The following is a 17,257-nucleotide window of genomic DNA, read 5'->3' as shown; positions in this document are numbered from 1 at the left end:
GAGGGTGGCGTGGGTCCCCTGCGGCCAGACTGGGCCGCACTTGAAGACCTGCCACGTGGAATTGTTCTGTGCTGCATGTGATCTGGGAAGAACCCGGGATGCTTTAAGGTCACGGGCACTTGTGTTACCAGGAAGCCCTTGACCAGAGTTTGAGCTCAGCTTGGCTTGGCTGTTTCAGTCCCGTTACGTTTGTGACAAGCAGGGTGTCGGTCGTGCTGTTTGGGGGAGTTGTTCTTAAATGCTGCTCAGCCTTTAGATGGCTTAAATTTTAAAGCTGGTGATTTTGAATCCCAGGCTCCCCAGAGCAGCACTTGCTGCTGTGCACGGGGCCGTGGCAACAACGCCGAGTGCCCAGCCTAGGAGGCGGGACGCCACTTTCCTCCACGTCCTGGCATCCACAGGGCTTACCCAACACGTTGTCACCCAGGTCCTCCTTCGAGTCCATCGCTCCCCAGGGGCCTGCACCTCGCTCAGGGTGGCGAGGGGCTTCAAACGACCCCAACCGTAGAGCGTATCATGCCTTTCGTCATGAAGCGCGGCGAGCGAAGGCTCTTCTCTGACCTCCGTAATGATTGGGGTTTTGCTGGTTATCCAGGCAGGCGTGCGAATCTCTTCTGTGCATAAGAGACCAGCTCCAGACAAGAAAGAAAACATAGCGAAGAAGGCGACAGTGGCCCCTTCGAGGAGCGAGGTGTTCGTGAAGGAAGCGACCTGTGAGGGCACGCCGTCCTGGGCAAGCGACCACAATTACAATGCAGTAAAGCCAGAACAGACTGCTGCCCCCTGGCCACCACTGTTGTATAAATGTATGTATCACCTAGGGGTAGCGTCTGGACCCTTCCCGGTCTTTCTGGACAGCCAGCACTTGGGCCTGGCCAGAACTAGGAGCTTTAGCCACGTTTAATGGTGCACCTTCAAAGATCGGAGCAGATTTCCGAGTCCGGGATGCCTCCAGCCCCGTGCACCTCCTCAGTGTGTTGGCGCTTCCTGTCAGTACAAACCTCAAAAAGCTGTACAAACCTCATTGCTAAATTTAGTTTCACCTGGCGATCTAGGTCTTTAATCTCTTTCATTTTTATTGTCGGGCTCTGGTAAGTATCCGTGGTCTCCAGCGAGGTCTCACTGAGGGCTGCGCTTCCGGCACTCAGACCCCACCAGTCCGGGGGCCTCCACCTTCTCTCCTTTCGGCGCGGGGAGGCCTCTGCGGGCAGTGCTGCACCGGATGCTCAACTAAAGTAGGATTTTCAGGAGTTCAGTCAGTTTGGATCCAGCAGGAATTTTTTTCATGTCTGATTCAAATACTACACACACACACATACACACACACACACACACACACACACACACACACACTCCAGCTTTGAAGGCTGTTTACCGCTGCTCCATATGCTCTAAGGTAAGTGAGCGTGCGGCCTGACCCTTGGAGCAGCGCCCCCGGTGGAGGGGGAGTGCCGCGCTCCCTGGTGCCCGACTCCTCTCCGGGGGCGTGCGCTGTCGGGTGGGGCCCTCAGCCTCGGACAGGCGCCCTGGGCCAGAGCGTGCAGTGGGGTCCTTTCTGTTCGCTCATTTCTCAGTCAGGCGCTCCAAAATTCTGGAAACTTAAATTGATCCATAGGGCGCAGTGTACTCCATTATTAAGATTCTTTTTGTTCCATTTTAATTTATGTTCTTTTATATTGTTTTGTGCTTCTTACAAAAATTCCAAAATACTGAGTAGTCTTAAATTCCAAGAGCATAGACTGCGTGCTGCATTCTCCTGAGCGCAGGAGCTGGGTGCTCCTGTAGGTCATTGCTAGAGCCCGTGTGGTCAGGAATGTGTAACTACTCACTCGGAGAATGTAAGTGACCTGAGACCTATGGAATTACAAGGCAGTACTAGGTGGGTGGGGAGGGGGAGTTAGGAGTGAGCTATTAAACTACAGGATTAACCCATTGCTGTGTTAAAATGAGTCTCTGATACACCTTAGGTTGTTGAGCTGAGAACTTCGTTGCTCGCGACCTGTCTCAGATTTTCAGCAGAATAGCACTTTTACAGACCTCACGCACGTCCCCGCAAATGAGCATCACTGAGCATCACGGATGAATACTGGGGGCGGTGGGGGGGGGGGGGGGCGCGGTGCAGGAGCAGTTCACTTTGGAACACTGTGCCACAGTGCTGAGTTGGTCACAGGCACGTGACAGGACAAAGGAAACCGGGAGTCACCCCGGAAGCCCTGGCCGGCTGCAGTACAGTTCCATCTCTGTCGACCAGACCTGGAAAAGCTGCCGTGAGGCTCCCCGTGCGCGTGGGCGTGGGGGTGGAGGAGTGCTGGGCGAGGACGGTGGGCACACGGGGTAGGGAGTCCAGGAGGAGGCCCCCTGCTCTGCCCCTCTCACCTCCACCTGCTGCTCTGCCTCTCTCACCTCTGCTTCTCTGCCCCTCTCACCTCTGCCTGCTTCCTCTGCACATCAGCCCCCCCGCTGAGGCCCGAGCTGCTTCAGCTGACGGGACAGATGAGTGACTGCTGGCCTTTCTCAGCACACTCACATCTCAAAATTAAAGCTGATGGGTAGCCGCCATTTATGGAATGCGTAAGGGACACATTTTTGAGCTAGTTGCTTCTCCTCCCTTTTTGTTGCGCCAGAAATGTCATCTTCCGGTCATTAGTAAAATACCCGACTTCGGTCTCGGTGAGTAGCAGTTGTGTCTCTGCCTCTCTCCACCCAAACTATCACCTCACAGTTGGGGTCGCAGGCAGCGTGCGCACACACAGCAGAACCCTGCGTCCCCACGGGGACCGCCCCTTCCTTTCTGGCTGGCCGCAGAGTGCTCTCCTGGGTTAGGGTCCAGCTGGCGTTGGGACAGTGGTTAGGAGGAGGCATTCCCACGTTGACCTGGGTACGTGTCAAGTCTGTGGGCAAATTGCCACCCAACCTGTCTTGCCTACTGTTGAGGGAACGACACTCTGACCCCGGAGGTGCCCCGGGCTTCCCTCTCCTTCCCAGGCCGCTGGTGCTGACCTTGGGTTGTGGGTGTGGGGCAGCCGTGAACATGGGTGCAGGGAGACCTCCCATCAAACAGGGAAGGACTCAGAAGCTCTTCCTGCTTCTCACAGAAACATCAGCAGGGGTGATGCAATTCACATACCATTGTTCCTCTGACTCGTTTTTTTGTTTTTGAGGATTTCTGTACAGTTTCTTTAACTTCTAGAAGCAATTGCCACTTTATTTCTTCACTCAAGTCATGGTACTCCTTTGTTTTGATAACCTTATTTTTTTCTGTTCTTTTTCACTGTCGGGTCAACCTCCTGTTAAGGCATGAAGAGCTTTTTTCTAAGATGCCCCTGATTTATCAGAGTTCAGAAGTGAAGTGGAATTCTGATACCCATATGCGCCATTCCTGGTACCTTGGATCCCCTATGTGGGCTCATTAGGGGACTTCAAACACTGGGGTTCTGAACAGATTTTGACGGGGAAATGGGATTTCTGCGGTTTCATCTAGTTGAGAAGTAGAATGGACACCCTAGCAACCTCTCCACCCAAGCTCAGATGTCTTAAAACCGCTCACACAGATAGAAGCATCTCCTCACTAAGTGCCGGGCACACCTCACTGTCCACCTGCTTACGAAATGGATCAAGGAGAACATGGATTTTCACGAGGATAACTAGGGGTGTGGGCTCCGGAGGCGTGCTTAGGAGCCCTAAATTTCCTATAACAAATATGGGGGGGGGGCACTAGGACCCAGGAATACTTTGTAGAAATGGAAATCCTTGGGTTCTGCCAGTTGCGGGAGCCATTTTTATCAGTCCGTTCCAGAATGGTCCTTGGCAATAAAATGTGGTCGGAGACCAATGAGACCTGGTACATCTGAACCAATTAGAGGAAAAACCAAAACTTGTACTGATAAAAGATTTAGCTTGGCGAGACTTTAACGTTATCCACGTAGCTGGAGTTTTCTGAGTTCTCAGATGATAGTCTTCTCGCATTTTAAGCAGTTTTACTTTTTACAAGATTAAAACTAACAAGACAGGTCAGGGAAAGGTTTCACATGCCCATCAACTTAACACTCAAGAGGAAACCTTCTGTAGCTCCCAGTGCCGCCCCCTTAGTAGTTGTGCTACAGTCCCTGGCAGGTGGGGGGTTCCGGAAGTTTCCAGCAGGGTAGGCCTCACTCAGGCCAGTGACTTTGGGGAGCTGCGAACCCGCTCTGTTACGTAAAGACAGGCTGCAGAAGAGTCCGTCTGCGGGCCTCGGTGTCCCGGAGTCCACGGGTCCCTTCGACGGCGCTGCTGTAGTCCCACCAGTGCAGCACGGGGATTTCAGGGCTGTCTGCATAAAGTAGGACGTTCTTGATTATATGTGTGCGATGCGTCCCTGTGCACATAGCTGTATTCATTGCTTCAGTAAACCGAAGAAGCTTTGCTGAGAGAAGGCTGGGCCCTCTACTAGTGGCGAGAGCCTGGAGAAGCTCAGCCAGGAGCACACGGAGGTAACTGCGGCAGGGCCCTGACTCTGGTCTGCACGGGGCCAGCAGCCTGGTGGTTTCTGCTCAGCGGGGCCCTTTGGGACGAGGGATGGACAGAGAAAGGTCAGCGGGCTCTCCTAATGTGGCTCAGGCCCCTAGTGTGTTGGGTGAACTAGTAAACCATTTGGGCACAGATGATCCTGCTTACGATCACCCCTGGTGGGAGCTGCGGTCATGCCTGTCAGCCAGTTCAGAGCTCTGAGTCCCACGGGAGCCTCGGGCCCTGTGTCCAGTCCTGCATTGGCCGTGGGCCACTCCCCCGATGGCAGCTATGTCGTCAGGAAGGGCGAGGGGCCCATCTCCCCACGAGACCTTGGTCCCGTCTCTTCCAAGTGGCTCACGTTGGAGGACAGTCACTGGTTCTTTTCTGGATTACCCATCCAATATGAAGGAGCTTCGGGGTTGATTTTCAAAGTACTGGACGTGAAACTTAAAATGAGGGAGAGTGACTTCCTTAAAGGCGTATTCCGCAAGTTTCTCGCAGAGTTCTGTGCGCCTCTCTGTTAAGGCAGAAGTCACTCGAATATGGGACGTCAGTAAGAAAAGCCTTGTGAAGCCCTGACCGTGACAATCTGGGGGTCTTCATAATGACCTCCTGAAGATGGTGTCTAGTCCGAGCAGCATCGGGGTGCAGCTTACGCTTGCTTGAGTGTTCATCGGGAGGTGATACGTGCTTTCTGATAGAAAAGCAAGTTGGTACTTTATTGTGCTTCTCGAAGAAAAATGCACTTTCAAGCGTTTAAGCAAAGGCACAAGAGCAAACTGGTTTTGTCTTGCTCTGGTTCACTTCACTTTTCGTAGCAGGGTAAGTCCTGGCCGTCAGAGGTGGGAAACACGGGGCCGCCCGGCCCTCCCGGCCCTGTGCCTTCCCTTCCTGTGGTGGAGCCCACGGGGCAGGGTGGCCTGGCTCTCAGCTGAGGGGCACAATTGGGGCCGGCGGGATGGGAGCAGGGGCTGGGATCCTGAGCCAGTGGGCGGGTCTGCAAGGGGCACGTGGTCTCTCACTTGGGGCCTTGGGGGACCTACCTGCACCGTGGAGCCCGCCGGCGCCTAACGCCCTGAAGCACTGTTTTCTTTCTTTGGCTTTTATAGCCGGTCACCCGAGGCGGGTGTGCCTGAGTTTCATCTTGGGGAGTTTTTAGGGTAAACTGGTACTAGTTTGGGCAGGACCAGAAGCACAAAAGCTTTAGAGCAATTTGCAGCCGGACTGAGGGTTTGTCACCGGTTCCCGTGAAGGGCAGTCCCTAGACGTGTCTGGGGCCGCCGGGCCGTGCGGGGCGGGAGCTTCACCTGAGTGGCTGCCACTTCCTCTGCTGCAGCCCAGGGCTCCCGACTCCGCTGAGGCCCTCCAGTGCCACCCAGTGGCCAGCGATGCCGTGGCACCACTACCGCCTGGCACTGTGACAGGCTCCGATCCGGGCGTGCACACTGGCCTGGCCTGCCGTGCCCTCTTGCTAGGCTTTGCCCGAGAGCGCTCATCTCTGTCACCAACAAGCGGCCCGATCTGGCAGAAACCGCTCCATCTGGGCCGATGGCCTGACCCCTCGGGAGCGGCCCTTCCTCTGGCTGCTAGAGTCCCGGCGAGCCCCTTAAGTCCTGCCTGGCCCGGCGTTCCCCGTGAGTGGGCCCCAGGGTGTGGGCATTGAGGGAGCCTTCGCTGCCAGAGTGGCACAGGCTCGGCATGCTCCCGGCGGGCGGTCTCCCTCCAGTAGGCCGGGCAGCCTCCGGTGGGGAGTGCAGGCACTTCGCCTTGGTGGACCGGAGCGTCCTTCAGTGCTTGGGGCCAATCGACGGTCCCCTGAAGCTGCCCTTGGGTGGCTGTCTAGAATAACGTTTTTTTTGGTTGGCTGTATACAGTTATTCCTTGCTCTTCTGGAAACTTATACACGGCATCCTACATTTAGTGAATCTGGATAAAGAGTCTGCAAACTTGATTTTAGCTCTGCTCAAAAATAGAGATTCTCTCACTGCGACAGCATTCCGGTGCCGTGCAGGGCCAGTCACTCTGGCAGCAGCCAACGCGGGCCCAGCTGGCAGGGGGACCAAATGCAGCGGGGTCTCCCGCGCTTGCCGGATAGAAGCATGGTGGAAGTTTTCAGCCTGTCAGAGTGGAAGATGGGCGTGTCCGATGCACTGGTGGCTTCCCCATCAGTTTCAGAACGTCGTACTAATAATCTGCTTTTTTATCTAATTGTCATACCTCTTTATATACTCCCTCAAGCCCAGATGAGGGATGACAGGAGCTGATCTTAAAGAGGTAGCAACCGGTTCTATAAAATAGCAGCATGGTGAACAAGGAAAGCCACCCTCTGCTTTTTAAATAGATTGTGTTCATTTACCACCGAAGCGTTCTTGGGTAATAGGTCACTTTAATCCTACGTATTGGGAATGTCCTAAAAATGATGTTGACTTGGCGTTTTGCTGAATGAGAAAACAGGTCAGACAAGTGGAAGTACTGATTTTAGGTTCTGACCGGGACACTTTGGAGTAAGCGTTTTATTTTTTTATTTAACAAAAATTTTTTTATGTTTATTTTGGAGAGAGAGTGAGAACAGGGGAGGAGCAGAGAGAGAGGGAGACACAGAATCCGAATCAGGCTCCGGGCTCTCAGCCTGGAGCACACAGCCCGACGTGGGGCCTGAACTCACGAACCGTGAGATCATGACCTGAGCCGAAGTGGGACGCTTAACCACCGAGCCACCCAGGCGCCCCTGAAGTACGTGTTTTGAGAGTTCCAGTTTTTCACCTTAAGTGAAGTGCAGCCACTCAAATGTCAAGTGACGAGATTTGCTTCTGGTGCCATCACACAGGTGTCCTGTACGCGACCAGCCTTCCCAGGGTGTCTGGAAGTGCCCTAGGCCAGCTTTCTAAGTGTGCTCCTAAAGTGGTCTTGGCAGAGTTTGTCTTCATGAAAGGCAGTGACAGAACCAGTTCTGGGCCTCAGTTGTCATGACGGCTGCTGGCGGCCAGCTGCCTGCCTCTGCTCAAGGTCCGTGTGCTGGGGGCCTTGCTTCTGTCCCTGTCCTTGTGGGCTGCTCTTCTCTTGCCCCCCTGCTTCCTGCAAGAAAAGGGGCCGTCCAGCTGATTTCACCCCAAACTAGCAGCCCCCACCACCACCACCACCACCAGCAAGGTGGACCTTGTGGCCAAATCTGAGTTGCTGAAAATCTGTCTGAGTGTTGAGGTTCGGGACCCCTGAGGTCTGTGAACATGATGTGATGGGGCTGGAGAAATGTTATCTCGTCCCCATTATGTGCCCGCTTCTTACTTTGCCAGAAGTCATCGTTTCCGCGTGCTTTCTTGAAAAGTCCAGATCCCGAGGGCATGAGACATTTACGGGGGTGGCCGTTGGTGACGGTGGGCACAGGTGATGACAGGTGGGGTGGGGGTGGCGCACAGGCCACCTTGGGCGGGGTGGGCGGGAGGCTCTTGTGAGGTGAAAATACCGGCTGCGGAGTCCGAGTTGACAAACCCGGTGGCCAAGTACTTGGGAGGCTGGCTGGCCTGAGATTTGGATCCGTGCAGCACTTGGATACAGACTCGGTAGGATCCGGAAGTTTTGTTTATAAAGCGGAGAAGTTGAGGTCCCAGGCCCTCCAGTTCCCACTGCTGCACCGGCCCTGTCGGCTGCTGCAGGGAGGAGGCCTGTGAGAGCAGCGCACTGGCCCTCTGCCCACATGGCCGGGACCTGCGGCTGCCCGAGGGCCTCGTCTGCAGGTTGGGTCCCCTCTTCCCTCACTGGAGACTTTTTCCCTCGTGCCTTAGAACAGTTAAGAGAAGCAGCGGTGGCGGACGGGTGACCGAAGATCGCTGGAGCATATGTCGAAGCCACCCCCACCCCCCCATTTTAGTGTCTGAGAGGCAGTTTCTCCGGTGGTCCCTTGAGTGACTTAACCGCCACCCTCGACAGCATCCCCACGCGGTATCCTGGCCATTTGGCTCCTCCAGACCCCTGTCTGTCACTACACTGCACCCACCAGGGGCCGTCCATGACCTTCCTGCTTGCGCTGCTCCCCGAGCAGCTGTGTCCCTGGAGGGGCTGCGACACTGGCCCAGAACCGCCTCCCTTGTTTCCCTCACACCTTCACCCTGATGGTCTGATCACAATCGAGACCATCGGTCCTTTCCGTCCTTTCTCTCCCCCACCGACGTGCCAGCATCACGTAAAGATTTGTGTGCAAGTGAGGAACTTTCCACATTATTTTAGCTTTCGACCACAGCCCTTGTTTGGATCAAAAGTGCTAATTTAGCGTCCTGCCCCATAATGGGGTACAAGCAGAAGACCGTGGGGACATCTGTCACACCGCCTCTCTTTGCACGTGGAGCGGCTGGCCGTCCCTGTGCCGTGGGTCCCCTCAGCTTTCCCTCTTGCACTGATGCCCTCCTTTGCCCTTGACTGCTGTCCAGATTGGGGGGGGGGGAGGGGGGACACCCGTGTGCGGTGCGGCCCCCAGCAGTGCAGCTCGCCCTACCGTAGCCCAAGGGCCGGCGAACATGCATTTACAGAGAACGCGTCTGTCTGATTTCTACACTCAGGTTCACAAAAACATTACACTTGTCTGTGAAAGTATTCTTCTGAATCTTTTTCTGATCCTGCAAAATTTGTCATTTAATTTTCAAGGTAGTGATTTAAATTAAGACTTTGGAAACTCAGGTTTGTTGCTTGAAGTGAAAGGTATAACATAATAAGATAGCAAAACATTATTTTCTGAAATATGGCGTGGCCACTTACAAATATTGCTGGCAACCCCTAACTAACACTCGTGAACTTCCTGATTTTAAGTTGCCGTCCCGGAGTAACGCGCGGTAAACTTTGCTGGTTCCGGGGCGAGCGTGCTTTTTGAGTCGGGTGACCGCACAGCCACCTTCTCCCTGCCTCACTGAGCGTGTTCATGTCTCACTTGCAGCCATGAAGGAGGACAGGCGTGTGGAGGAGAAGACCGCAGTGGTGGCTGTTGGGCCGAAGAAGATGGCCCCTCCGGGCTCCTCAGCAGGCGGCAAACAACCTTCACCCAGAAACCTCCTGCCGAAGAAGTCCCCTCCCTTCGCAAACGCAGCAGCAGCCAAAGTGGCCAGCAAGAAGTCGCCATCGGGCTTCAAGGGCACCATACCCAAGAGGCCGTGGCTCTCGGCTGCCCCGCCGGGTGGCACCCCCACCGCCAAGCAGGCCAGGCTGGCGCCTGGGACTGCCACGTCCGCTTCCAAAAAGTCACCGGGCTCTGCCGCATTGGCGGGGGCCCTCAGGAAGCCAGTGGCCACCTCCGGCCCCTTGGCTCCTCCGGCCCCAGGACGCCTGGGGACCTCGAGCCCTGCCCTGTCACAGCCAAATTCACAGATACGGCAGAACATAAGACGCTCCTTGAAGGAGATTTTGTGGAAAAGGTGGGCTGTCCTGCTTGATTTCTTGCTGTCGAAGTGGGTTCGGCCTGGTCGTTTTCACATTTCCACCCTTCGAGACCAGGCACAGGTGGGATTTATGCAGCTCTTCTCTTCCTGTTCCTAGAGTCAACGACAGTGATGACCTAATCATGACGGAAAACGAAGTAGGAAAAATTGCCCTCCATATTGAGAAAGAGCTGTTTAACTTGTTCCAAGTTACAGACAATCGCTACAAGAGTAAATACCGCAGCATCATGTTCAACCTCAAGGATCCCAAAAATCAGGTGTGTGCAGATGACCCGAGTGGGAACTTTCTGGCTTACCAGGTTCTTTTAGCCACACTTCATAGTGAAAAGCTAGACACGGCACGCTGAAGAGCTGTCCTTTCCGTCGAAGTTGGAAGGACCCGCCTTGTTGGTATAGAGAATTCCCGTTTGTCCTTCCCTCCCCTGCCTAACCTGGGGTCGGAGTCAGGGGTTCTTGCTGGTTCTCTGAAGTCCGTCCTCGTTTCACCAGATTGTTCTCTACACGTGGCTGTATGGTTTCTATTGTTCCGTTGGCTCCGGAGTAATATTGAGATTCTTTATCTTAGAGATACGGGTGTCTCCATCTTTGAGCTTCAGACAACTTTCTCTGCCTTGTTACTGTTCCATCAGTTGAGTCAGCCTGCTGATCTGGGTGTCCTTGAGCAGTAATGGGTCCTAAGCACGCCCTGCAGCGCTCCCCCCTTGGACAGGTGCTGTTCTCACTCAGGGAGCGGGGCAGAGTCCTAATGGCAGCCGTGGGGGGCAGTGTCTCGCAGTGAGGTTGAAACGGGAGCACTCAGAAAGCATTGGCCACTCGCCTGGTGTGGTTTCCCCCAGCTCCTGCCCTCTGAGGCTCACCGTCTTCTGGCCTTCTCTCCAGATGTTCAGGAACAGACTCCCATACTCTTACCTCCCATCACGCTGTAGTTAACACTGTAGGGGGGGGTGGTGATTCCCACCTTTACTCCTAATCTTTTTTTTTTTTTTTTAGCTTTCTTTTTAAAGTTTATGTATTTACTCTGATAGAGAGCATGAGTGGACAGGGGACAGGGGGGCGGGGAGAGAGAGAATCCCCAGTAGGGCTTGGTGCCGTGAGCGCGGACCCATTGCGGGGCTCGATCTCATGAACCATGAGATCACGACCTGAACCGACATCGAGAGTCGGACAGACACTCGACCGACCGAGCCACCCCGTGCCTTCTCGAGTTGGTTTTGTTTTCGGTGAGGTCTTTTTAGCAGAGTCAGTGCGGCATGGCCCCAGGGGCCACTACCTGGCGCTGCCCGTCGGGGACAGCGTGGCATTTACCCTCGTGGGCCGCTGGGGAGCCGGGTGAGGTCAGGTCCCCTGCTGCGCTCAGTCCTTCGTCCTGTTGCCGCCGGGCCTCTGGCGAAAGTTCTCGCGCTGCTGAGTTTTTCTCGTATTCTCCCTAGTGTCTCAGAAGCGGACGCCAAAGTGTTTTTAAACGAGTGAACGAAGGGTGTTTGTTTACAGGGCCTCTTCCATCGTGTTCTGCGTGAGGAGATCTCTTTGGCAAAACTCGTGAGGATGAAGCCAGAAGAACTCGTGTCCAAAGAGCTGTCCACGTGGAGGGAGCGGCCGACAAAGCCTGTGAGTGCCAGCCGGTGAGGGGGCTCAGCGCCGGTGGCCTGGGTCCCCGGGGGCGGCTGCTGGGCGAGGCTCGAGCGAGCCCTCCAGAGCAGGGCTTCAGGCTCTGTGTACCCTTTCATGTCAGGCGATGGAGTCCAGAAATAAGCAGCACGGTGACAGTAAACAGACCACCGTTAAACGGGACCCTGTGCCCAACATGGAGGACTCGCCACCCGTGTCCGATTCAGACGTAAGCGTTTGGGGCTCCCGGGGTTTGCGAGGGTCGGGTAAAAGTCCTCCGTTCCCAGGGGCTTCGGTGTCCGAATCGCCCGGCACGGTGCCGGCGGCCCTTCGTCACACGCGCCGTCCCGTGCCGGTGCCGCAGGATGGGCAGGAAGGGCTCAGGCGTCCGCTCGTCGCCCCGCAGGAGCAGCAGGAGTCGGTGCGAGCCGTCCCCGAGCAGAGCGCTGCGCCCCTCCTTGACATCTTCAGCAGTATGTTGAAAGACACCACGAGTCAGCACCGGGCGCATCTGTTCGACCTGAACTGTAAAATTTGTACAGGTGAGCGTGGCTTGGGGCATGAAACCTCGGAGCTGAGACTTCACTGGCTGTTGTTTGAAGTCGCTGTCCTCCTAATGGCAGTCGTACCCGACCCACGTGAAACAAGTTAGAAGACTGGGGCGGTTTTCTGAAGTTGTAGTGTCTGCCTCTACCTTCACGGCTTTTTCTTTTTCATAAGAAATCATCTACTCGTGGGCAAGCTGTGCCCTCCAGTGTGTGGGATTCCTCATGAAGGCCTTCCCCGTGTTCTTCAGGTCAGGTTCCGTCATCGGAAGATGAACCGGCTCCAAAAAAGCAAAAGCTGTCCACTTCTAAGAAGGAAGAGTCGAGATCCAAGTATGACACCGCTCCTTCTGAGCCAGTTCTTAGCTCGGCTGATGACGCGGTTCCAGAAGCTCTGCCCGAAAGTGCCTCCGAGCCAGACCTGGACAGTGCTGCTTCGCACACACACTTGGAGAGAAAGTATTTCCCTGTGCCGCCGGGAGACGGCCACCTGGAGCCTTCTGCCCTGGAAGGCCCCTCCTGCCCGGCCACCTGCGGGGGCCCAGTGCTCACCACGGTCACGGTGTCTGGCCGAGACCCCAGGACCGCGCCAGGCGGGTCGTGCACAGTCACGACCCCTGCAGCAGCCCGCCCTGACGGCGCCCACCCAGCGGAATCCCGACAGGAGGTCCTGAAGCCTGCCGTGACCTCGGTGACAGTGCCCAAGTCCATACTGGCGAAGCCGTCCTCGTCCCCCGAGCCCAGATACCTCCTGCCGGTGCCACCGTCACCGCGCGTCAGGTGCGCTCTACACGTGGAGTCTGGACAAGCCATGAGTTGCGTTCCCTGTGGGTTAACAGAAAGAGCAGAGGGGAGGGATCCAAGCGCTCAGCTCAGTCCGCTGTGCCTAGAATACGGCCATGGTTGGGTGCTTTGCACGGGCAGTAGGAGGCCTGCTTATAGGCTGCCTGCTCGCTATTCTAAACCTGCAGCTCTTAAAACCCGAAACGTGATCTTGTGGTCATTCGGGTTTGTCGCCTCTTCATTTTATTTTTTCTTGACCAGAATGCGTCACAGTTAAAAGTACTTGATTTGAAAAAAACTACCAAAACGTGTAGGAGTTTGCTCTTGCTGTTAATAATTGCCGAAGACGTCCATACTTGGAAAAGTTTTGTGCAGAAAGAAAGATTTATCTCTCTCCTCTGATTTTGTTTTACAGCCTCTCCGAGTCAAGGTCCCCTCCGGAAGGAGATACGACCCTCTTTTTGTCTCGACTCAGCACCATTTGGAAAGGATTCATTAACATGCAGAGTGTAGCAAAATTTGTCACTAAGGCGTATCCCGTCTCAGGGTGCTGTGACTATCTCAGCGAGGTTAGAACTGGGAGAGGGAGAGCGAGAGAGCGAGCGTGTGCGCACAGGCGTACGTGCACGCGTCTTCTGTAGACGCCCTGACCCCACGTAGACTCCAGGGTGGTGGCCTTCCAGCAGCGTGTCCGGACGCATAAGCACGGGAGGCACGGGAGAGCCCGCTGTCACGAGTCAGCAGGTTAAGCAGTTTGGACGGTGGCAGGCACTGAGATGAGCGGTCGGGCATCCCGACATCGACGACGAAGCCGCCATCGTCTTCCCCCCCTTTGTGCAGTGAGGGCGTTTACCCAGGGCGTGCGCTCCCAGCTGAAGGCGAGGTCGGGCACATGTGAGTGTTGGTGTGTAGTAACACGCACAACAGCTCTGCTTTTACAGACTTAGTGCGAACAGCGCTAGGGTGTGCAACCTCCGCAAGTAGCCTAGTAAGTCGTTGTGGATCGTATCTCGTTGCCGTATGCATACGTTCCCGAAAGATGACCTAAGGGTTTTGCAAAACGTAATCCTGTTTGGCTGGAGGCCATCATAGCACGTTTATGTTTGGTGACTCATAATCCTGGATGATAACCAAGCACCATCTAATACTGTTATGACCGTTTCCTTTGGAATGGTGGTTCCCCTGAGTCTCGGGTAGTTGGATGCCTCGAAATTACTGCATCAGTGTCTCCGGGTGCCGTGGGTTTACCGGTCATTTACTCCAAGTATGTTTTGTCTAGGACCTGCCAGACACGATTCACATTGGTGGAAGGATCGCGCCCAGGACGGTCTGGGATTATGTCGGCAAGCTCAAATCTTCTGTGTCTAAGGTACCTGCTTTAGTCTAATCTCTGCACCTGTGGAGGAAGGTGTGTGTTCAAATGCAACTTTCTCTTTTGCTTTTTATCTTGATGGGTCAGTACTTGAAATGTCAGCCTATAAGTTATTAAGCGTTGCCAGGTAAATGTTTAAAATTATGTTTGTAGCTGGATAACAGTATGTTTGGGTGATACAGTGATGGCAGTCTTACTACAAGTAATTTTAATAATGCGTGCTGGTCGGTGTTAGAAATACAGGCGCCATGTCTCCTCATTGTTTCTGTGACCGAGGAAGCCAGCGGGTGCTTTATGGTGACCCTGCTGGGGCTCGAGGCCTGGACTCTGGGGGAGGCCTGGGTGCCGTGAGCCCCTGAGACGCGGCTGCTGCTGGGCTGCGTGCAGGGGAAAGGGCTGCCTTCCTCCTCAGGCTCCACACGGGGCCTAGACCTTCTGGGCTCCTTGAGCCTTCCTGGCTCTCGTGTAGATCACACGGCCGGGTGATCGGGACCACTGTCCTCACAGCACATGATGTGTCGGTGCGAGAACACCACGAGAGGGGCTGTTTCGAGGACGTGGGGCTACGAATAGGCGTGATCTTGAGATTCCTGCCAAGACCAGGGTTGGAGTCCAGCAGCCTGATACTGGACACCGTGTCGTCCCTAGCACTTGTCCCAACATGCGGGCCGGCAGGGCCGTGGGAACCAAGTCCGGGGAGCTCTTGTCCCTCTCCTGTGAGACTGCTGGTGAGGTTCAGGTGCAGGCTGAGCGCGGACGCCTTCTCCGGTAACCGCAGGCCAACGTGCTCTCGTCCTGTTTGTGCCGCAGGAGCTGTGTCTCATCCGCTTCCACCCCGCGACCGAGGAGGAGGAGGTGGCCTATATCTCTCTCTACTCCTATTTTAGCAGCCGCGGCCGCTTCGGTGTCGTAGCTAATAACAGCAGGCACGTCAAGGACCTCTACCTGATCCCGCTGAGCGCCAAGGACCCTATTCCATCCAAACTCTTGCCCTTTGAGGGACCAGGTAAGCGCCAGTTTTCTGAGTGGTGACACCTGATCCCACACGTCCCTTTCCCGCCAACGCCACGTCCTCCCGAGCTGCTCACAGGCTTTGTAGCAGCAAGAGCGCTGAATGTAGGTGAAGCCGTGCTGAGCTATAGGACTCGGCCTCTGGGGTCCTGGGGATGGTGGGGTGCACCAGAAATACCCTCACCGTTGGCATGAACTGTCTTAGCAAGTGGCTCGCAGAGGGGAAAACCCCTGTCATGGCCTCGGGTCCATGGAAGCGCAGAAGAGCCGCAGAGGAAGGTAACCGTTGACGTGGGCTCGCGGGTGCTTGCGCTTTACCGACAGCTCAGAGCTGCGCACGCGCCAGGCAGGTTCCTCTCCTGCCTCCCAGGAGACGCAGGAGAGCAGCTCTGTCTGTCCGTTCCTTACAAAGTTCTGCTTTTGGAGGATTATTTGCAAATTAGTCTTAAGCAAAACACCCAACGATTCAGACTTGTCAAGGGGTTGAGGGCGATTCCAAGGGGCACCCGGTCTGGGAGGGGCACGTGACTAGCCGCACACTTGGCAGAAGGCGCCCACATTGAAGTGTCTCCTTGGCCATGAAGTCCCCAAAGGATTGAGAACGCCCACAGGGCACCGTATCTGACGCACGGTGGGCTCTTTTTGAGGTGCTTTGTTCCGGAGGCAGCGGCCGAGCGCCGGGCCATTGCTGGCGCCGCCCGGACCTGGCACCTCCGTACCCTTGGCCCCGTCACCGGTCCTGGCAGGCGCTCCTGCCACAGCCACGCGCCGGACCCTCCCCACCTAAACCGTAGCGGGGCCCCGCAGGGCTGCTTCGGCCAGAGTGTGCCTCCCACGCCACACGCACGGCCCAGGTCCCTACGTGTCAGAAGCAGGCCCCGGACGGTAGCGGTGGGTGTCTGTGACCGCGGGGCCATGTGTCTGCTGGCACGCTCCATTGAGTCACCTCACTGCCAAATACATGAAAACCAAGTACTTTAGGGTGTCCCCTCCCACACTCTGTGGGGGGAAGAGACGCCACCCGACGACGGGTGGCGGCAAGAACCTTGGTGGAGGTTCTCGGCGAGCGGCTGTGTGAAGTGTGCTGGCCTGCTCCCTGGATCGCCGTCCTGTGCTCCTGGAGGCGAAGACGAAGAAACTGGTCTCTCGGGCCCCGTGGAGAATCTCCGGTCAGTCGCCAGTATAGGAGCTCGTGTGGAGAATGTGGCGGAAGCGTAGGGATCCTGGCTGACACAGACACAGGTGTCCGCAGAGCTGGGCGGGCGGGGGCGGTGGGGGGGGGAGGATGCCCAGCCTCCCTCTGAACAAGAGTAAGCTGTCCCCGCTGCAGGGTCCGCAGAGCATGAGCCTCCCTGAGACTCTGCTGTGGGATGAGCAGGACGGGGCCTGTGTGGGGGCTCTGCCTGGGCAGGGGTGTGGGGAGCTGGGCTCCGTGGCTAGGCGAGCACGGGTTCCTTGCAGCGGATGGGAGAGGAGACCCTCCATTGGAGTCGCAGTGGGTGCAACCCAGCTGGTGGAGAGGCCGGGGCCCCACGGGACATTCCGGGGCAGCACGGGCACAAGCGGGGCGGGCTGGGTGGGGCCTCTCGCCCGACCCGCTGAGCACCCCGACACACTTGGGGATCGGCCACCCGCCCTCCCAAAACTACAGCACCACCCGAAGAGCCCCCTGAAAGAGCTGTGTTTTAAGGGCTTCTCAACCTAACCTAATTCAGCATATGTTTTTTATTCTCCTGATGCCATTGCCTACCATTGATATCTGTGCGTATGTGATCCGCTTCCCCAGTGAAACAGCCTTGGCCCCAGGCCGGGTCATCTACCTGACCTGCCTCGTGTGTTCGTAACATGACTTGGCACTCTCTGGGTGCGGATGCTCGTGTGTCCCGGCCTCGTGGTGGGTGTGTGCGTGTGTGTGCGCATGTGCTTGGAAGCCTGGGTGTGGGTCCCGGTGTGTGTGTCCCGTGTGCACGCATCTGCAGGGCTGGGCGCGGGAACGTTTCTCCTGGGTCACAGAAGTGGCCTCCGCG

At 56.1% G+C, this 17,257-nt stretch overlaps 1 protein-coding gene across 5 annotated transcripts in view; it reads left to right on the top strand.

The window, feature by feature from the left end:
- DIDO1 (death inducer-obliterator 1) overlaps window positions 1-17,257 on the top strand; it is a 50,856-nt gene that overhangs the window by 23,803 nt on the left and 9,796 nt on the right. For all 5 annotated transcript variants that reach the window (XM_086702665.1, XM_086702666.1, XM_086702664.1 and 2 more), the window contains 10 exons: window positions 596-806; window positions 9,413-9,887; window positions 10,009-10,168; window positions 11,403-11,519; window positions 11,644-11,748; window positions 11,926-12,061; window positions 12,316-12,844; window positions 13,263-13,416; window positions 14,127-14,216; window positions 15,030-15,225. In XM_086702665.1, coding sequence (XP_086558791.1) covers window positions 596-806; window positions 9,413-9,887; window positions 10,009-10,168; window positions 11,403-11,519; window positions 11,644-11,748; window positions 11,926-12,061; window positions 12,316-12,844; window positions 13,263-13,416; window positions 14,127-14,216; window positions 15,030-15,225 — 2,173 coding nt within the window. The remainder of the gene's footprint in view (window positions 1-595; window positions 807-9,412; window positions 9,888-10,008; window positions 10,169-11,402; window positions 11,520-11,643; window positions 11,749-11,925; window positions 12,062-12,315; window positions 12,845-13,262; window positions 13,417-14,126; window positions 14,217-15,029; window positions 15,226-17,257) is intronic.

Source organism: Puma concolor, chromosome A3, assembly GCF_028749965.1.
Source record: "Puma concolor isolate L17-30 chromosome A3, mPumCon1.1.hap2, whole genome shotgun sequence".
Taxonomy (NCBI): domain Eukaryota; kingdom Metazoa; phylum Chordata; class Mammalia; order Carnivora; family Felidae; genus Puma; species Puma concolor.
This window is presented reverse-complemented; position numbering and strand designations above follow the sequence as displayed.